At 35.8% G+C, this 22,715-nt stretch overlaps 1 protein-coding gene across 1 annotated transcript in view; it reads right to left on the bottom strand.

The window, feature by feature from the left end:
- Window positions 1-8,796: 8,796 nt before the first annotated feature.
- The window catches only part of SLC6A15 (solute carrier family 6 member 15), a 39,497-nt gene continuing 25,578 nt past the window's right edge, over window positions 8,797-22,715 (bottom strand). Inside the window, exons 7-12 of the mRNA XM_032493694.1 lie at window positions 20,157-20,398; window positions 19,861-20,053; window positions 18,776-18,968; window positions 15,809-15,968; window positions 11,359-11,521; window positions 8,797-10,234 (exon numbers count right to left, since the gene is read on the bottom strand). Coding sequence (XP_032349585.1) covers window positions 9,863-10,234; window positions 11,359-11,521; window positions 15,809-15,968; window positions 18,776-18,968; window positions 19,861-20,053; window positions 20,157-20,398 — 1,323 coding nt within the window. The 3' untranslated portion in view covers window positions 8,797-9,862. The remainder of the gene's footprint in view (window positions 10,235-11,358; window positions 11,522-15,808; window positions 15,969-18,775; window positions 18,969-19,860; window positions 20,054-20,156; window positions 20,399-22,715) is intronic.

The raw sequence follows: 22,715 nt of genomic DNA, 5'->3' as shown, positions 1-22,715 counted from the left end.
TCAGTGATTTTACACGTCTCTTTTGAAATGGAGAGAAATGTTATTAAGATTTTTGAAATATGATTCAGTTCACAAAACAACACTTAAATTTTTTATTTGTATAATTTCCTCCTTATTCTAATCAATATAGAATTTCTAGAAATTCCCTTCTCTCATAGTCTCCTTTGTTTGTATCAGAATTATAATAGTATATTTAATGAAAAACTGAAATATAATAGTTGACCATTTAATTTTGAAGGTGGATAAAAATACTCATTTTAATATTTAAAATACTGCTGGTTAAAATGTCTGGTTAATCTAGATGACAAAACTGGATACAATAAGAAAATGTTGAAAATAATAGCCAACACTATGTCACACATCCTATTTGATATGAGTTAGTCTAGGTACAGAGCATTCTACATATATTAACTCGCAGTATTTTCACATCAACTTTATGGGTTAGGTACTGTTACCATCTCTAATTTACAGATGAGGAAAAGGAGGCATAGAGAAGTATGTGAATTACTTAGTCACTTGGATACTAAGAAACAGACCTGATATATGAACACAGGCAAACTGGTTCCCTGTTTTTAACTCCAAAACCTTACTGGTTTCTACAATCAAGATAATTTACAAAAAGATCTGATACATTGATCCCTGATCCCTGAAAGAAACCCAGAAATTGTCAGCTTGTTGCTAGTTGGATCATTTTAATGAGTTTTAGCAAATGGAATGGGTAGACTAGTTTGACTCTATTTTAATAAGAGTGTGAGGGTTCAGATATGGCCTTGTTTATTCTCCTCTAGTGCTTTTTCCTCCTTCCACATCTCCTTTTTGCCTAGTCCTCCTTCCTTTAAAAAAAAAAAAAAAAAAAAAGGAGAAGGAGAAGGAGGGGGTGGAGGAGATTAAGAAGAAAAAGCGGCATGTCTATTCCGTGCCAAGCACTGTGTAAGTCCTGGAAATACAATTCTGAATAAAACAAAACATCTAACCTTTGGGAGTGCATAAGCAAAGGTGGAAAACAGAATTTGAATGTATTGTGATGATGCTCTTCCAAGGGTAACAGAGCACATCATCAGGGCAAACAGCTCCACAAAGGACAATACCTTCTAAACTGAGGACTGAAAGATGTGTTGATTCCAGGCAAAGATAAAGGGGAAAATGGGGAGGAATGGAGAGCAATCTGGACACACAGAACAGTATGTAGAGAGAAGCAGTTTAGAAGGAATTCAGAACATCCAAGGAAGTATAAATATGGCAATTGCCTGTGACTGGGGTGTAGAATGTGCTAGGAAAAAGGTGAGTCAGAGGTAAGGCGGAGACTTATTGTGAAGAATCAGGTCTGCCATCTTAAGCAGTTTGAACTTGACCCTGAGGGAAACAGAGCCTTAGAAAGATTTTAAAGAGAATAATCAGAGCAGAATTATACTTTTAAATGCTCCACTTACCTGCTTTTTTTCCTCTAGAAATGGAGGAAAACAGTACAGTCTATATTGTTATTATTCTTAGCAGCATTAGATTTATATTTCACCAGGGAAGTTGAACATAAATGAACATGGCTTCAGCCTCCTTTGTTGTGGGCTGAATTGTGTTCTCCAAAAGGATGTGGAAGTCCTGACCCCTGGTACCTATGAACATGACTTCATTTGGAAATAGGGTTTTTGCAGATCAGATTAAGTTAAGATGAAGTCATACCGGATCAGGGTGGACCCTAACCCAGTAAGACTGCTCTCCTTGTAAAGAGAGAAGAAACACAGGCACGTGCAGAGAGAACACCATGTGATGATGAAGGCAGAAATTGGAGTGAGGCATCTTTGAGTCAGGAAACACCATGGATTGTCCACCACCAGAATGAAGAAAAAGTCATAGAACAGACCCTCCTCTAAAACCTTCAGAGAGAGCATGGCTTGAGTTCAGACTTCTAGCTTTCAGAACTATGAGAGAATAGATTTCTGTTGTTTTAAGCCACTCAGTCTGTGAGCTTTTGTTAAGGCAGTCTAGAAAAGTGATGTCCCATCCGTCCTAGTTCTGCCCTTAGACCTTCACACCAGGGGCACTACAGAATTCACCAAGTGACAGGCAGTTGACTTAGGAGAAAAGGCCATCGTGATATTTTGCAAGACATGTTTACATATTTTCCTCTCCCTGAATTTTCTATACAGGTATGTTTTTAGGTAAATTCAATTGTCTAAACACCCAAAAAGCTTCAAAAGTTAAGTCTAGTGTCTTCTCATGTGCCTGTCAAGATAATAATGCATAAAGAAATACTCCCTAGCCAGGTGATTCCCAAGATTTTATATGGATGTCATGATAATAGTAAAAACAAATGAGACATTGTATGTGGATTTGGTTGTAAACTGGCAGCCTGTTAACAGAATCTTGCCCTTAGACATGTGTTATTTCATTAGCACATGTGTTTCTTAATTTTTTAACAATCATTTTGAATAAATTTATAGACATGCAGCCCAATTTTCAACATTCCCTCCTGCTCTCTAGATATTCAGATTTGTTTAACTTGAAGGATCTGAGTTTATCACCATACACTGTCCACTTTGCTTTCCATGTATGTACCTACTATCTAAGCTTATAGAGGGCAAGGAGGGTCTATGCTGATCTGGTTCCTCTAAGCTAAAACCCCAAAGCACTGCTACCGCCATATGAAGGAGATTTGGGGTATCCCTGTCCACAGCAAAGTTCTGGTCCCTCAGGCCTCATTCTCTCCTTTGTTTCTTGGTTTCCATTTCTTCCCTGGGCCCCTGACTCTTGACTTTTGAGCTGCGGCATCTTCCTTCAGCTCTTCATTCATTGGTTGGCTCTCATAACGTATTTGGCTTCTCTAATTTGGCTGTAATTTGCATGTGATGTGGGCTTAGGAAATATATTTGGAATAGAACAGAAGTGTATGATGTCTTGGCTGTTTCTAAATCAAGAGGCTTAATTTGTGTTGGCATCTCAAGACTAGTCTTACACATAAGAAAAATAGGAAGTACTTATATGTGGTTTGATTTTTACAAATTCTGGAAAGCCTCAAGCTTGTAAAGAATCATTTTTAGCTTTTGGAAAATGCTTGAATATAATGACCACTTAATATGTGCCAGTAACCGTGCTGAGCATTTTCTCTTCTATCTTCTTTAATTCTCATAAGAACTCTATATGTTATTAGTCCCACTTCCCAGGTAAGGAAACTGAGGCTCAGATTATTGATAAATTATCTAGGGTTACACAGTATTAAGTGGCAGAGCTCATATGAAAAAAAGAGTAAATCAAACTCTAGGACCAAAGTCTTCTTTTATATATATAAAATGAGAACATTTGCATATAGCTTCTTGTAAACTTAGAATTCATTTTTTATGAAATATTACCAAACCTAAAAACAGAAGAAAACGAAGCTGCTTTAGTTGAATAAAAAGGAGGGTAGAAAAGAGCAGAGACCCTATCCACACAGTAGGGCTCTGTGGGTTAAAGGTGGAACTGATTTAAGACCACAACACTCTCTCTTTATCAAATGGTAGCTGCCGCAGAGAGTGGAGCTAAAGTCAAAACTCTTATTAGTCATTTATCCCTTGACTAATGGATATGTATTAAGGAGAAGAGGAGAGAAAAGAGTGGAACACTGCAGCCCGAAATGGGCAACGAGAGGGGAAAGAGACGAGGGAAATGGTTGGCATGAAGCTTTGGGCTATCCAGGTAAGACCTAGGAACAGTCAGCCTGAGTGGTATTAGTAAAGAGTAAGGATACAGCAGGTGGGTTCTCTGTAGCCTAGCCGCCCGGACCTCAATATTGGAGCTCTTAACTGAAGTGATTACATTTCCCTGCATCAGAAGTTTGGACTCGAATTTTCAATAGCCGAGGCTCTAGATTCTCAAATCCTTATTGCCTTAAAACATACCAGTAATGTGCGGGAGCTCCCATTCTAAAATTTCCGTAGGTTATGCTAAGCAATAATCCTCTCCCAATTAGTTCCTTTGTGCTTTTTGAGATAGGGCTGCTTTGAGGGCTGCATTCTAAGCTGACACCTCCTAGTATTTCCACTGTGTGAAACCAGCTGGAAAACCTGAAACCTGGGCTGTACAAGGCTCCGGGTCAGCCACGAGAGTTAATCAATTAGAGCAGGTGCGGCTGCCGTGCCTGGCTGGCCAGTGAAGGATGTCTCAGTGTGGGAGAGAGACGCAGAGTCCCACAGCCCGCTGCTCTGTCTAGTGAGCACCAGGAGGCTCTTCTGCGGGAAATAGCTCCCTGTTTTTTCTGAATAGACCATAACTGACTGTTTTGCCTTTCTTTAATGATATTACACAGGCAATATTTTTTTTCTATTGAAAGACAAAGACTCATTCACATATGAATTACTTTCCCCTCGGATGACTAGGACAATGATGTAAAGACAGATTTAGAATTTTATTCAGGCTATTGTCAAATAGTTACCATCATTATTTTCATTTATAAATAAGGTCATTCTAGTGACAAAAATATTTTCTCTCTATCCCCAAAATATCCCTTATGGCCTTGACATGACCTGAAATTATTTGATCATAATAAAGAAATGCATATGGCTTAATCATATACAACTTTTGAAAGCGTTTGAAGCAAACTCTGTGTGAAATATATAGAACTTTTTCATTTAATGCTGACAAAATCAAGGCAAAATCTCTGAAATAGTGCTTGTCATCACTATCTGCATTATAAAGTTTACCTTTGTAATGAGAATACTAAAAAAGGTGACATTGCTGATGCTCGCTCCTAGAAGTGTGATGCTCACTCATCTGCCTGAAAATAGAGAACCAGCTTTAAAAGCCCTATTTAAAAAAGTTGGAAGTGTAAAAAATTAAAGACTTTGAAAAATTCAAGTTTAGGATATGAACTGCTACATTTTTAAAAGTATACAGAAAGATATTCTAAAAGAACACCACAAAGTGATGACAAACGTGTGTGTTGTTTTGCTGTTGAAATTCATCTGTAAAGTTCAACAGGAAGGTAGCTTCCTCTACTTGTTGGGGTTGGGATTTGTTTGACTGTAAATATCTTAGGGAAAGGTGGCAAAAAAAGAAAAGTGACAAGAGTTTTGGATGAGAAAGTGCTGTCTGTTTAACGGAGATAAGTTATGAGTATGAGTTGAAAAGTAAAAATAAAATAGATAATACATTTCATATCATGATAATAAAATGTATACTATGTAAATAATGAGATTTATTCTCTGAATCTACGTCCTAGACACAGCTTATCAGCAACCTCACTTGGCTAAAGAAGTGGGGAATAAATGTTCCTATCTAGAAGGCCTGGTGCGTTGGTTGTTAGGTTGTCTATATCGATATTTCATTACTTCATACAGTAACTCAGAAAAAAGGATTGGGATGATTAAATCTCATGGGATTGTTTACAGAAGAGCCAGATAGAAATGATTCTACACAAAAGTGTATTCAGAAAGCATATAGTGAATAAACTTCTGTTTGATTTGCTTAGCAGAGACATTCGTCCATCCAGATCCCCTCTTGCTCAGAGAAGAGATCTTCTTTGTTGGATCCTAACAGATATTGATATAACTGACCTCAAATGATCCCATACTAGTCCTTTCAATATTTATTCAAATTAGAGCGAAGCTTTAAAATGAAGGTGGGGAAAGGCATATTCCTGACAAAAGAGACAGTGTTCTGGGGGAGTGAATGTAAGCCAGGCATCTGCATCCATGAATTCTGTTGACCTCGTCAATAATGTGGGTAAATGCCAATGATGGCAGATCAAACCAATGCCACATTGCTAATATGCTTGAAATTTTTAAAATTTACTCAATTTTTTCAGACTGTGGTGCACTAGGGTATTGTGTTCTGCTTTTTTGCTTTTTATAAGCATTTCTTTAAAGAACAGTGAAATGACATACTGTTGCAATTCTTTTAATGGCTTGTTCCTGGGAAAATCGTATTCTCAGAAATATAAATGTCAATCTCTTCTAAAGAACCGTCATTTTCCTTCTTGTGCAACTAAACATCTTCTGAAAAGGCAATAAACAGAAAAGGAAGAGCAGCTGGAATATCATCATTAATTTATAAGGCATGGTTTCTTTTACTCATGTGGCACCAAATAGAGTATTTCATTGACACCACAGGGCATGTTTCTTTTGCTGTTCATATAAATCAGGTGTTTTTTGTTGTTGTTGTTGTTTGTGGTGGTGGTGGTGTGTGTGTGTGTTTTGATGGTGGTGCTGGGAAGGACTATGATGTGTTAAAGTAATAGTAGAATCCAAAGAATTTAGGACGAGATAACGTCCCAGTCCCTTTTCTCTTTTTACCTCCACATAATAGGCATTCTTAAGGCAATGTTTTAGATGGGAATATATATTAGGATAACCGAAAGATCAGCCAATTTTGGAGTCAGTCATTTGAGGCAAAATAATATATGAAACATTTTATATCAGTCCTAAGTTATGAAGGTAAAAATACGCTATGCTCAGTAATGAATACTTTATGGGACGTGTTTGAATTTTCAATAGTTTTCTAGAGTTTTATCATTTTTCCCTTTTTGTGAGAACTTTGTCTCAAAAAACTGTAACACAAACGTATGGAAAAATCTATGTAATTGCTGTAATTGGTATTGATTTTATTCATATTCAATTGACATAGATATGAATGTCTTTGGGGAGTGTTCAGAAAACACAGCTACCAGGAAAAAACTTAAAAGGAGAAAGATATTTTACCTTTCAAAGAATTTTAAAATTTTTGAATTCCAACTTTTATCTACCCAAACTATGTTTCTTCCCAGTTATCACCATTATTGCACCTTTGTTTTATTGATTGAAGATGACTAGAATTCATATTTTCTTTTTCTCTTCATCTTCTTAATATCCATGGTTCCTAACAAGAATGCATATTAGAATAAGTTTTTTAAAACATACTCACATCCTGCAACCAATCCCAAAAGTATTCAGATTCAGTAAGTTAGAAATATATCTTTTAAAAGGTCACAAGTGACTCAAAAGCATAATTATAGTTAAGAAGCACCTATGTCTTGATCTTAGACATTCTGGAATCATGTACCCATTTGAACATTCACTAAAAAAAAAAAATTCTGCCTTAAATAATGCACATAAACACAAACACAAGGAAATACAAATATACTTTCATAAAATTACACCCTAAGACGTTGTTTCATCAAGATACTAGCTTCCTCATTACGACTCTAACACCTAAAAGGAGTGGTACGTTTGCTCCCTTCTCCTTGCATTCCACTCTAACACTGAGTCCCCCTGTCATCTCCCCGGACTGCTTCCCACTGGAAGATAGACGATCTTTGGCTATGTCATATCTAGGTGCAGGTTCAGGCCAGAGTTTACAGAAATAGCAGCAAATAGCCTCAAATTTTGGAGTCCAGAAAAGGATACTTCCTACTACCATTTATTGATTAAATATTATACTGTCTGGGAAAAAACAAGTAACGAGTCTCCCAGACAAAGAAGAGAAAATGGGGGAAAAATGACTAGTTTACATCCTAAGTACAATATGGTGCTGGTCTTAGTACTGAGAATAAGCAGATTCTTGGTGAATAGATCCTAAAAGAAAGGGTAAATAAATGAGTGAACAGCTGAAGAACTGACTGAATGAAAAAAGCAGAAAGGAGAGACCTTGTTCGTTTCACTTTAATCTCCATGGCCCTAGTTTCCTCATCTGCCACATGGGGGCATTAGAAGCTGTTTGAAATTCTCTTTCATCTCACGATTCCTGCATTGGAATTACTCTGTGAATAGAAGGGCGGAGACCTATCCCCTAGTGGAAAGCAGATCTTCAAACTGTAGATTAACAGCCCTCATGACAAGAGAGGGAGTAGAGAGGGATGCTATTTGACAATGTAGTATCATGATCAGCTAAAGGCTGGCAGATAAAGTAAGTATTTGCTACAAACTTTCTAACATTGGGGTAGCTTACAAAAGACAATACTGCTTCAATACAAAAATGAATAAAATGTAAATGACCTCAACTTCTGAAATAAAGAGGCTGATTTATGTGCCATCATATGAATGAAATACTGTTCAAAATAAATTATTCCTTGAAATAAGTAAGATTCAGAAGAGAGAATACTGAATGCTGTCATCATGTGATGTGTATACACAGAGCACCTCCTTAAAGATACATGAGAAACCAGTAATGGTGTTTGCCTTCACAGATGGGAAATGGGTGGCTGGGAGAAATTTTGACAGAAAACTTTAATTTACACTGAGTTTTGATGATTTTTGAGTTTCCATAGTGTGCATATATTATCTATCTCCAAAATATTTTTAACTTTAAAGTGATACAAAATATATTAGTGACTATGCAAAAAACAAAACAAAACAAAAACCCTGAAAGTTTTCATCACCAGTGGAATTATATTTTAAATGCTCTGATGCAGTCTGTTAACATATATCCCCAGCAGATGAAGAATATTTGGCCAAAATAAATCAATAGGTGTGTGTACTACCTCCCCTATTTTGCTGCTTTATCCATCATTATTTTAAAGTGACTGCTATAGTGGTAGGACAGTTATAAATAAAAGCCTTTTAAACTAGATGGCACTCAGTGGAGTCCTGCTTCCTCCAACTTCATATACACAACAGTTTCACAGAAATCATCATAATTTTTTACAATTCAGAGACAATATTGACCCAGCAAGCAGTCAACTGTACACGCGGTTTTCTGGGAAGCTATAAGTATTTGTTTAAGAATTGTGAGACTACAGTAGAACACCACCTAACCATAATACTTTTTCCTTTGCCTCCAAAGTAGAGGTAACTCCATTAATTGGTCTATTAATCCTACTTGGAATTTGATGACTAATTATTATGAAATACCTAAGTGCTGATGGAAGTACAAGATAATCCAACTCGGGTGGCACACACACAAAAAATCAAGGCAGAAAACAAACATCATTTTATAACTGTTTATTTGCAGCTTAAAATGTAATGCCATACGATTTTTAACAATCACTTAAAAAAAGGATTTATATTTGCATAAAACAGAAGCAAAACAGAAAGATATGAAATAAAATGCCATCTTGCTTCAAGTTTTCAAATTAGTACTCAGAGTACTAATATACATCTATGTACATTGCAAGTATATTATATAAATATACTAGGAGTAATTTTGAAACCACAATAAATATTAAGTAGGTTTTTAGGCACACGGCATAGAAAAATGCAGAATCTGCATCATTCTTGAGAGGGCTGAGTGACTCAGTCTTAGATCATTTTCACACACATATTTTACACAAAATATACAATCATCACACACATGATCCCCAGTCACCTCTGAATCTCACCTTTCATCCCAGCATTAGTGCCTTCTTATTCTTTGATACTATTGCTCTACATAGCTATTACATAAGAAAATATTTTGCAGTTTTCTTCAGCTAATTGCCTAAGAAAGTATTGACGCTACCAAAATAAGTACAGCCTATCTACACGGTATATTCATGGAAATGTGCTGAGAGGCACCAACTTACAGAATTGTTCACTGTAATCCTGGGGGTTACCCTGAAGGCAAACTTAGACATTTTGAAGCAAAACATTTTCGAATTGCTCCATACCATGACATCCAGAAATTATTAGAAACTGAGGTAACACCTGTGATTTTTAGAGATAGAAATACTTGAAAAAACACCCAAAGTATTTTAAAAAATTCTGACCGACATGGACCTCAGTCATTGCACGCTACGTCTGTAACTCTTTCTGCACAAATGTAAACCAAAGAATCCAAAGGGATGCTCCAGTTGAATTTACACACACTGCTGGGATCAAAGATCACAGCCATGGAACACCTGAGATCGCCCTCTGGTAAGTGAAGTCTAACGCTTCTCTCAGTAGAGCCAATGTTCATTGATAAAATGAACCAAATAAAACCTACAGATTCTTGCCCCCAGCTACAAGTCAGATTCTGGCATATCTGGCATGTCTGCCATCAAGTACCCTATTCCATAACGTCCATTGGGAGCAGTATCCAGAGTTGGTGATCCACTCTGTTTGCGATAAATATTTTTACCAAAATTTGGAGAGGACATCTCGCTTGATATCTTTCCATGAATGAGGCTTGCGTCATCTCCCTCCAAGTTTACAGGATCCTTCAGGACCCTTCCTCTCTTATAAGTCACAGATGCTAAATTACCAGAACTATCGTCTATAAGGTTGCAGAGACGGATGATGAAGACCACGGGGACGGGAAGTATTGCCAGGACCATCAGAGAGATGCAGACAACCATTCCCCATGTTGGATAGCTCAGAAATTCCTCAGATGCCTGTTAAAGCCAAAAAATAACCGTTAGTAATCGATCTTTTGCCACAGGTCCACAAAAAAATACTATATTTGTCTCAGGTTTGTAAGCAAAGAATCTGGGCTAGTCTTGTGACTTTGACTAATAAATTACTGTGGAAGTGACAGCAAGGAACTCCCCGTGCTAGGTCTTAAAGGCCCTGCAATTTCTTTTCTGTGTCTCAAAATGCTGCCCTGAGTCCATAATGCCTGGAAGAAGCCAAGAATGAAAGATCACATAGAAAGAGTGCTGCTCTCCAAGTTTAATCAACTGAAGGAGTGAGCTCAGGCAAGTCACAGAGAATTGTTTAGCTCATCCACAGAAACCCTCAGACATAATAAACCAGCATTGCTTTCAGTCATTAAGTTTGGGGGTCATTTGTTTTTAAGCAATAGATACCTGTTACATGTGCCACAGTATCTTTTCTTAATCTGAAATTTAAATTTTAAACTACATCTGGCCCCAAGGGTTTTAGTAAGGGATAATACACTTATTTAAGTAGAATAGTCATAGGTTTAAGTGCTATCCATATAGAATTATTGACCACAGAATAAAGGTCAGAGGTAACTCTGAAAAATAACCATTCTGATTTTATAACAGCTAATATATATTATGATTGCATTCCTATGTAGCTGATGCAGCTTGAGAACAAGAATGGAAATAGTCATGGCTCATATAAAACAGTTATAGCAAAACTTTACTTTAAAATTTACTTAAATTATGTCTACATGGCCAATGCATATTTTCATTGTTATAGAGTCTCTCAGATACGATTTAATAATTCATATAGGAAAAAATATTTCTGGTGGTTTGGTCAGTATGTTTTTCAGAGTCAAAGGACCAGTAATTATTGGTTTATCTATGGTGACATAAATAAAGCTACCTTAATGAGGAACAAGTCAGTGTTTCTCATGTACTAAAAAAATCCACAATATATTAAAAAAAATACATATTTGAGGCCAAACAAAATGTAAATCTCAAGATCCTTGTATAAAAGCAATAGCATTCATTAAACAGCAAGCTATACTGTGAAAAAAGTAAAAGACAAAAACCTCTAAAATGACATTTTGTATATATTTTTAATCTAACTTCCTTATTTTGTACTTTACCTTATCTTCAATCCATGCATTATAGCCAGGAGGACTTAATCCCATATTCACGACACTAGCAATTAGCAGCGATAATAGCATTAGAGGAGAAATGTATTTCCACATATAGTAGTAATATCTGTTGGGAGCAAAGCCTAGCATATCTTTTAGGTCTTCCATAAACCTAAACAGAAAGGTAGAATTTAATTATTCCAGAGTCAGTATAGTTATATTAAAATATGCTAAATTACACATCCTTCAAAAATGTGCATCATATCAATGGTTTGACAGGGTGTTAACCGTGATACTTTATGACATTTTATACTGAATCCGAAAGTCATACTGGAAGATGATTTATAAATTGAGAAGATTTATAAAGTAAAATGGAACCAGTTTACTGTAATTTTCATTTGGGGAAAGTCCTCTTAAGTCAATTACTGGAAAGTCTCCTCCAACTGATGACTTTCCACTCCATGAACACAATATTTGCAATACATTAAAATTTCTTTGTTTCTTTTTTTTACTTAGCCATAATTAATTAAATCATACAATCCAATTGGTGTTTATATTATCTGAAATCTCCTTTCTTTTTATAGTCTTTTTTTTAATTGAAAGAAGTGCCACACGTTGCAATTAATTGATGTGTTTCTCAAGTCCATTTTTCATTCTAAGTTCCTCCTACATCTCTTTATCATTTCTTCCAATTTTTTGTCCAATCAGCTGAGCACTCTGCACTATAATTTCCCACAGTCTGGATTTTTCTGATTGCATACACACAGTGTTGCTTCACAAGTGCATCAGATCCTTCTATTTCCTGTGATTTAGTACTTAGACCTAATAATTGATTAGACTTAAGTGTTGTTTTTTTTTTTAAGTCAGGTTATTGAAGTATTATTTACCTGAAGTAAAATTCACCTGATGTTAACACTGTCAGGAGCATGTAGCCAGTACATACTAATCTATATTCCTTAGTATTTCTCTAAAGGTAAATATTTACTGCTCACCCACCAGTTCTTGTACTCATGTTTCTGTCGACTGTTTGGTTGTCTAAAGCTAGTTCTCTAGAAGATTCTTCAAACAGAGATCATGGTAACTATAGTTCCTAATTTCTTGCATGGTTCTGAGTGTTTATCTGTGGTCACTGTACTTCAGCGTCAGTTTGGCTGAATTTAAAATCTGTAGCGTATAATCTTTCCTTGAGAATCATAAACATGTCTGACTACATAATAGTGTTACAAAAATTTTGTTGACTGTTAGATTTTTCTCCTACAAATGATCTTCTTTGTTTTGTTTTGTCTTGTTTTTGCCTGGATGCCCCCTCCCCCCCCTTTTTTTTTTGGTCTTGAAGTAACATCCTAGGCTTAAGTCCTGGTATTGGCCTTTATGTCTATTTTTTCAAGTGTATTATTTGCCCTTTCAACATCCAAGTTATTTATTTCAGGAAAGCTTCTTTGATTACAGCTTTTAGCATTTGTTCTGGCCACTGTTTTTAGAGGCCCTCATTGTACATATGTTGAATCATCTTTGCCTAAGTACTGTTTCTGTTCATTTTCTTAAATCCTTTGTTATTTCTTGATTTTAATAAGTATTCCTCCTTTGTAGTCTCTAATTCTTGTGGACGTAGCCATTGTGCTTATTGTTTTTGCTATCTGTTTAATTTGATCTTCATTTCTTAAGTGTGTTTTTTTATTCACAAGTATTTCCTGCGTTCTATCACCTTTGCTTTCAAGTCTTCCTTTTGTCTAATGTTTTTCAATGTCAAAATAACTGATATATGCTATTTTTTCGTGGCTTCTATCATTTTTAAACATTTGTTTCAACTCATTTTGAAGCATTATTAGTTTTAGTATTTTGCTTGTGTGCTTTTGTTGTCTGCAGAGATATTACTCTACCTCTTTCCTCTCTTTTAAAAAAAATAACATTTTATAAAAGTTTTGACCACATTTAAGTGAAATGAATTTTCCTGCTTTTTTAGGAGGGAGGGATGGGCATTACCTCTCGATTTTTGCAAAGTAATAAAAAATAGTGGCCTCATAATTTCTCAGTTCTATTTACCTCTGCTCTCCTTCTCATATTTACCTGGACTTTCTTTTTCATTGCCCCTACTATCTCTCTCCTGCTCAGCTGAGGTTTTGTGCCCATCACTCTCTTACAGAGCTTTCTCTGGGAAGGGAACTTTGGGTTGTCTGTCTCAAGAGTTTTTAGAGACCATATTGCTCCAGCACTGATGATCTTATTGCATTTTGATCTCTCTGCATTCCTTGAAATAAGGTCAAGGATCCCGTAAGATGTCTCTCAGTTTAGGTCAGGGTCTCCAGATCAGCTGCCCACAAGTTGCAGGGAGGGTCTGGGCTGACTGGAGACTGTCCTAAGCCCCGTTGTACATCCTACATCGTCTCCCTCACAGATGCGACGCCACACACGTCTTGTGGTTGCCAGTGGCTTGTCCCTAGCCTCTCTGTTTGGGGGCTCACAGGAATATCTTCTTGCCACTGTTCATGGGAATTTGGTTTTGCTTTCTAGTCGTTCTTTTCCTCTTTCCATTTTAAGAGCAGACTCAGGGAAATACACAGCCATCACTTTCAGCTGCATGGGCTCCTCCTCCTCATTTCCTCTCATTCATAGTTTGTCCTAATTGCTAAATTCCTATGCTCCAACACTTCTTTTTCTGCATTTGAATTTGCTGTCTCAAAAGTTTAGGTTTTGATTGCCTTCTTTCCCTTAACCCTGTGTCTGGAAATGTAGGTAAACATGGCAGAAGGCAGAACAGAACTGAGCTCATGACACTGTTGAAAGAGAACAGGAAGCATATAAAGTTGCTACAGACATCTAAAGGAGGGGCAAGTAATTGAGAGCATTTTAGACAGGAGAATTCTAACCTTGCTCCTAAGACAAAATAGGAGTTTTGGAGACCAACGGACTTGGTTTCACATCATAGCTTGGTCATCTTTTCATGTTTATCTTAGTCCTGTTGAAAATTTTTGGCATTTTCAAAAACAAGAGTACCTATCTTGGAAGGTTATTGTTAGGCTCATAGACAATGTATGTGGAGCACACTACTTCACACACAGTAGGAATTTAATAGATGCATAGTATTATTATTCCTCCTACTGTTATAATGATTATTATTTAGGAACACAAACTACTAAAAAGAGATATTTAGTACTATGCCTACTGTAAATGACAAACTGTCTAAATGGAAATCTAAATTATGATCTTATTGATTCAGCCTGATAACAACATCAAATTCCAACATGGTGCAGGCTAGAAGCTGGTGGTGGTAGCTTGGTAGAGTGTGGCAATATCTGGTTTTGAAATTCAAGTTTAAAGTCCTAGCTCTACAATTAACATGCTGCATTCTCCTGTACAAGTAGGGTCAATTTTCCATCTGTGATATGGGCGATAGTAGTTACCAAAGAGTATTTTTATGAGGAGGAAGATCAAATGCATGTCATACAGCTGTTACTACTATTACTATGAGTACATGATCATTAAATGTAAGTTCCCCTATCTTTCCTTGCCTGGAGCTTTTGACAGTAATGAAAACATTCTTTTAGCTTTGTCACAAATCTCAGTCAATACCAAGAATGTTCTTTACGTTGTTTAAGAGCACTCTGGTCCTCGTTCATTCCTACTTTACAGAGACTTCTAATACGCTTGATGATCTTACGCCTTTAGTCCCTGTATGTTAAGTAGAGACAACAACTTTAAAAATATCGGACCAAGCCTTCAGAAACTTTCTTCTTCTGAGATTACTCTAATGCTTCATTTCACACCAAGTGTTTTACTTCTTATATCAAGCAGGTATATAATTCAGAGGTTTAGGCATTTAGTGAATTCAAGTCATGACTCCATGTAAATATGAAGTTTCTGTATAACAAATGCCATACATATCTCAGGGCAGGACATACCATTCCCCCAAATGAGCCTGATACATAAAACATTACGTTGCCTGGTAAAGCAAGGCATTATCTAGCACAAGAAAATAAAATTTCTCGTGTAAAACAAGTAACCAGAAGCATAGGCTTTAGAGTTAAGCTAAACGGCTGTGAATCCCAGGTCTGCTTCTGTCCAGGTGTGTGATGAGCAAGTCACTTGGTGCCTCACTAAGCCTGCGTTTTCTTATCTGTGAAATATACCTAACAATAGCTCCAAACAACTTGACGTGGTTCTTGGAACATAGCCAATACTCACTAGATCTTGGAAGTAACTATTTCGTAACCAGAATTAAATCAAAGCTCCAGAACCCTAGACTGCATTACCATCTACGCCGTTCTATCTCATCACCTAATAAGGAAAAGTACTTCATTAAAATTGTTGAATGAAGAAGAGCCTGCAAAAGATTTGATTTTTGTGGAAAGGAAATTTTCCATCTAGTCATTTCCCTCTTCTTCTAAATGAGATAAACAATGAAAACTGGTCTTTCCAAAACAGAGATGAAAAATGAATGCATAAAAGAGAGTATACTTACTTATCTATGCCATAAACAAAGGATACAGCAATATTCTCCAAAATGACTACAATTAGCAGAGGCAGTGTGGCAGAATAGTCATCAAACATTGTAACAAAGTAATTTCCAGAGCGCTGCACAAATATCAGGCCAATACAGAATGCCAGAAGACAACAGATAACTGGACAAAAGGAACAAATAAGAAATTAAACCCTATTCAGAGTCCAGGTCTTCTAAACTTCATTATAAATTTATTATTGCAAATAATAAGTTTGTTTCCACTTTAATAAGTTGTCAATGATATAAATAGGATACCTTAACCGATACCATGGAATATAACTCATTGGGAGTTAGTCACCAGGACTTAGCCCCAGACTTAATCTGAATTCATTGTAAGATAGTAATTCAACTCATCTCCCTGAGTCTGTGGAAACTTCTTCCCCAAGCGCATATAACAAATGAGGCAAAACTGAGAAATATGTTAAATTTCTCTACCCTTCTTCCCTTTACTAAGAGCAAAGTAACCTTTTTAGACAGCAGATGTTCATAGGTCATTTCTACTTTTAAAAATGTTTCATAGTTTTGGAAGCAATATTGAATTTTTAATTAATAATGAGATTAATGTGGCTCCAGTAATCTGATTCTCCAAGTACTAAGAACCATCTAAAAGGAGTTTCTGCAGTAGCACTTAAGAAAGATGCAGAAACTTTTAACCAGCTACCATTAATATAAAAACCTAGAGAGATTTCTGGAATCCAGATAATATTCCCACATTTTTGTTGGACTCTTTATTCTCTCATGCACTTAGTAGAGAAGCCGTCAAAAATAGGAGATGACTGTCTTCTGTTTCTCAACCACCTTTTAGCAGAGGTGAGCAAAAGTGAAAGGAGGGCAGGTAACAGCAGTTCAGGAGGGGAGAAAACAGACACCCCTGGGTTCCATCCAGTGGGGGTTCCCTAAGAATCTCAGTAAGTATGGGCTAAATTAAGTCATTTCCACCATCTCTTAAGTGCTCTGCCAGTGATATGAGTTACACCATACATTAATGAATATTATATACATATCACATAGAATAGGAAAGGTAGCATTTACTTGGAGCCTAACACATACTAAAATATTGAAATGCTTGTCACAGTAAATTGTAATCAAAGTCTCAAGATGGAAGTAGCAGAGCTGTGTCCCTCTCTCTCTCTCCTAATTACATGACAGTATAAGGTAGATTCGAAGAAGGTGTAGTTGAGGTGGTATAGACACTAACAGTTTTGCTGACAATGGGACAGGAAAAGATAATGAGTCATTCACTTACTTAAGTCCTGCTGTACTATCAGAGGAGACAGAGGTGATGGGGGAACATTTCATCAAAGTAAAACATGACTTGAATAAAAGTATGATCCTGGAAGAGAAGTAACCCGGGAAGAGTGCATAGTCGTCTTTACTCTGACCTAATAGGTCTTCCACTGCGAGTTGGCAGATTCTCCCATGTGTGTTTCTCCCTCTAAACTTGCTTTTCCCTTGCTTTTGCAAACCCTCTTACCACAGGAGGGTTGAGATACGGGGCAAAAATGAGGAAAGCAGCAAAGATGACTGTTAATTCGCCTGTCAGGCCGGGTATTGATAGCCATAAATAAAATAGAAACTCCAGAAGAGATTGTCTTTCAGGAAAAGATAAAGACATTTCTCATTTATGTTCGGCTGAGTTAAAGATATTTGTATGTAAATATTTAACAAACTGCTGAAATTGTTTTGCACTTCGCAGAACAGTGAGTGATAAAGGTATACACACACACACATATATAACTATATATTATATAGGTATTTGAAAGTATTTATACATAAATAAGTACTAAGTCCTTCAGAGCTAAAAGCAGAGCGTTGGGGAGCTGGTGCACCACTGCCCAGCATTCAAGATCATCTTTCTATTTTTTTTCCAGTGTATTTTTGCATCACTTACCAACACTGTTGCGGTCATCTGGTCTGGCTGGCTTCCTCACTGCTCCCTTTATCTCTAGTGTGTGCTTCCTAACATCCTCTGACCCCTGAAAAGACCTCTGCTTTTCCGATTCAGTTTCCACCTCTTTCCCTGACAGGTCCCTCATATATTTAGATAACCTTTGCTGCTTCTTAATTCTTATAACATGTAAAGTCTCTACTACGCTATCAGTATATTACATGGTACAAGTCTTACCTACCTAACTTGATTTTAATTATTAGTACTATTCTTTTTAGAAGAAGGCTCTCCTCTATCGCTGTATCTCTGTTGTAATTTCTCTTATATTGTTGATATCCCTCAAATGCAAGGACGATGCAATACAAAACTGGAACTTTAATAACTGCTTACAGATTGGATTTACTAACAACCATCAGTATTGCTAAACTGTGTTGTATAGCACAGGGAACTATATTCAGTATCTTGTAGTAACTTATGGCGAAAATGAATATGAAAATGAATATATGTATGTTCATGTATGACTGAAGCATTATGCTGTACACCAGAAATTGACATATTGTAAACTGACTATACTTATATCAAAAATTGATAAATTGTGTTACCATCTTTCTTACCTAGATATATGAATTTCTATCAGGCTACAATTGCTGTTTTATATGGGAATTGAATTTCAGTTTATCAATTTAAGCTGTGCACTTTTTGGAAAAGGAGTATGGGATCTGAACTAATTTTTTGATAATTATTTGACTTGAATGCAAAATTATGCATGAACATTCTATGACTTTGTTCTAGTGCCAGTAATTCATAATAATGACATTACTACTAATAAAGAGTAATATAATAAATGATCGCTAGTAGATAATATCTACATTAAATCTATAATTTGCATATTATATACATAAACCCATAGGTAACTAATAGTAATATGCATTAATAAGTATATATTAATAATAAACTTTCCTATTCCCATCTCCCATCACTCACTAAGAGTAAAATGGCCTGCATCAGTTCAACAAGAAGTCAAATACGTGAAAACTCACCAGTGAGAATTTCTTTCCTCACTTTGAAAGTGTCCACAATGGGCGTGATGATCCCTTCAATGGTTCCAAACATGCTGCCAAGCCCTAGATTTACCAGCATGAGGAAGAACATCACTGACCAGAAGGGAGACGCAGGGAAATGTGTCATCGCTTCTGTAAAGGCAATAAAAGCTAAACCAGTCCCTTGAACAGCCTGTAAGATATACAAAATAGCCACATTAATACAGAGCAATAATAACTCTATATACATCAGTTACAAAGGGCAGGGAAACTCTGAATAATACCCAGGAGTGACTAGAAATAAACATGTTAATATCATGTTGCCTCCTAAGAAACTATGCCTCCAAGCAAACTTTAAGGTGATCATGTTATTTCAGAAAGACAACAGATAGACCAAAATTTAAAAAAAAAAGGAAATTTAGGGGTTATTTAATAATTAAATCTTCCCTTACAGAATTCAAGATTTTTATATTAATGATGGCTTCATCTGTAATTTGCTGCAAACGATTCCTTATGTTTAGTCTCAAGTGTAGTTAGCTATCTTAAAGCAAGTGATTAACAGCCAATTTCACCATTATATTTTCCTTTTTGGCAATGCAATACAAAGAGAAGGCGACCACTAATACAAAGGTATTTATTTATGTTCACCTATCTCATATTAAAATATATGACAGTGGCTAAGAAAAAGGACTTAATCGTGACTTATTGAACACAGTTATTAAAATGGGCAAATGGCATTCATGTGTCCAAATGATCATGCAGTATGTAAATGACACTCATAATTCAAAATTTGTATTAAATATTATACTGGGAAAGCTGTCAGACTAATTTCATTTTCTGTGAAGAAAATCGCCTAATTTATATTCATATTTTAAATTATTGTGGCTTAATGAAACTGCTTTTTAAAGTAAAGCAAACTTTTTTGATGTAAGCAAGTATGTTCTCTGAAACAAAGAATGTGAATTTTGACACAGCAGGATCTCCCACAGGGATTTTATAGGTCATTTTCCTAAAAGAAGTCTTCCGGGTAGTGACTGTTTTAGGTTAATGATCATTATTTTATTGCTGAAACATCAGCTACTAACTTTATTTAGCTCATCTTCAATTCGACAGGCATTGAGATGAAGAGCAGGAAACTCTTCTTCTTTCACTTTTTGAATGATGTCATAAACTAAATGATAATCTTCCGCAGTAACAGCAGAAAAGTTGACATGATGGGGAATGATATCCTGGCTAATGTTGCCCATTTTCACAAGTTTGATGATCATTTCCGAATTTCTGCAAAACAGAGCGACAATAATGAAAACTTACGGATTTGAGAGGGGGATTTTTAAACAATATAATGATGCCATCAAAAGCTAAAGGACATTAATAACCATACTCTGCAATGCACTTCTCATTTATGACGTTTGCTTTGAAGCCCAGAACTGCAAACACCACCAAAGTTGCCAGGACAGAAGTAAAAAAATTGATGAAGGACACCAGGACGGCATCAAAGTGGCAGTTGTTGTCTCTCTTGTTGTAGCTTGAAAAGGCAATGACACCACCAAATCCTAGACCTAAGGCGAAGAACACCTGAGTGGCAGCTTCTCTCCAGACCTTGGGCTCCAGCATTATTTCAAGCTGTTTAAAATTAAACATAATAGAAGTCAGCTCCAAAGTCACTGTTTCAGAATACTCTACATGAAACTAGTTCTATTGTTTAAACATATCATAATGACACCTAGGCTCCAAAGGTCATTTAAGTTGAGGGGATAATCTGTTCTTAAGTAGAAAAAAAAATTTTTTTAATTTAGGAATGAAACAAGGACTATAAATAGGAAAGACTATAAATGATCAAGCCTTTAGATGGAGATGTTACATGGAAATTTTCTACTTATATGGGAATTTTCAAATATCTTTAAGACAAATCATCAAAGGACTATTTGAAAGAGAAATGAACTATCCTTGGTTATTCCTATTCTTTGTTTTCTTTCCAAAGCAAAATAAATCAATTAGCAATAAAAGTTAAATATTTAACCAATACCCTAATTTTTGTGTTTTCTGGTGGAAGTCTAATAATCAAAGCAGATAATACTTGTAAGCTTGGTAGAGTTGAACTGTTTGTTTTTTGTATATCCACGTGGGTCTTGTTCATTCATTCAACAATTTCCTGAAAGACTTTTTCTTTGAAAATTGAGGAAATTCAATATATCATCTCTAAGACCAAAGTTCCTAGAGTTCTGAAACTGTGCTGAACATAGGTTTCAAGTAACTCTGCTGCACTCTGAGTTTTAACTTTTAACTGAAACAAGGCACGCACTGCTGATCACAGTGCCCACCGCACTCTAAGTCCTCCATATACATGGACTATAGTGCTAGCCATGCTGATAAACACTTTGTATGGATTATCTCATTTAATATTCACAACCACCAATGAAGTTGTTACTACTATTACCTGAATCTTAGAAAAGCTGAGTCGCCTGCCTAACGTTGTACAGCAGTTCTGGAATAGAGCTGAAATATGAACACGACTAGGTTCCAAAATGCATAATTTCTCAAATATTAGGATTTATTCTTGAATTAATTTTAGTGATTATTACTTAAATGTATGCAATGTAATCATGAATCATAATCATGGTTATATTTATAATTTATTTGCAATTAACTAGGATATACATACTATTTATTGACCCTTGCTGCTGAATTACCATCCTATGGTTAATACTGATCTACTGAAATTTACTCAACTGTCTATCCCTACTTTACCCACTAGATGGCAGATAATACCTATTTACTAGACATATTCAGATTTCTTCCATTGCAGGAATTAAGCCTCCATTCACCTGGAATATTTCCTGTGCTTAGGTACTTCTCCTTTACATTTATAGTGTACATTAAAAAGTAACTGACAACTTCTTATTGTTATTATATAACTATCACATCCTACACTGGCCATTTAATAGTTTGTGGAAAGTGAAGTGAAGAAATAATTAACCCTGCTTTAATAGACATCCCCAGTCCTGGTTTAAAATGTTAAATAATAGTGCTACAATCTTAAAAATGGGGGCCATGAGAAAGTGTCAAATCAAAGTATTTAAATATTAAAATATATACATAAATCAATTTTGAAAATTATGTCACAACTTAGAAAAATGTGCTATTCCAGAAATTCACACCAAAGCTAGTTATTTTAAACTCAGAAAACTTTTTTTTAATTTTCAAATATAAATATTTTTGGTCATTAAGTATGGCCCATTTGAGACTGATTTAAATTAAAACATAGCCAAAATTCATAAATCTAAACCAGTTATTCACTGAGGAGTTCTACTAACTCTAAATGTTAAACAGGACTTTTGAACTACTCAAGAAAATCAGATCACAAAGTCAACATTTTTGCTACTAGAGAATGAACACCAAGTTGGAACTAGAACCCAAATTACACAAGCGTCTTTTACACAGTATCAAGGCAGAGGCCAGGAGTGACAATTCCAGGGAGGCTAAATCTTGTGCCCCAGTCCCTCAGCAAGATGCTTGGCTACACATTCATCCTTTGGGTAACTTTCAATTTCTGAACTAATTTTGAAGTTGTATTTTTATAACTCAGTATCTGCCTATGATCGTGTTAGCAAACTAATATGAAGTGTAACTTCATTTCAGTGGATAACCAAAATATATACACCTCAAACCTTTTTTTTTCTTGTCAAATGAATGTAACAGGTCCACAAAAATTTATTAATCAGGTTCAATGTGTCCAGTGTTGGAGGTCAGTTCCAAGCTGAATGACAGAGTCTAAGTTCCAGGCCTTTTAGGAGACCTATTGAGGATTTGCCTGAAATGTATATGCATTTATAAAAGTTATGGAACTTCCCAAATGCACTACTATACATACTATTCTAGAAGATATAAAACCTCAAAACAAAATAAGAAGTCTTGGATTTTTCTGAGACAAGATTTAGAT

The sequence above is a fragment of the Camelus ferus genome, chromosome 12 (genome assembly GCF_009834535.1).
Source record: "Camelus ferus isolate YT-003-E chromosome 12, BCGSAC_Cfer_1.0, whole genome shotgun sequence".
Classification (NCBI taxonomy): domain Eukaryota; kingdom Metazoa; phylum Chordata; class Mammalia; order Artiodactyla; family Camelidae; genus Camelus; species Camelus ferus.
The sequence above is the reverse complement of the archived record's forward strand: the minus strand, read 5'-3'. Positions and strand labels throughout refer to the sequence as shown.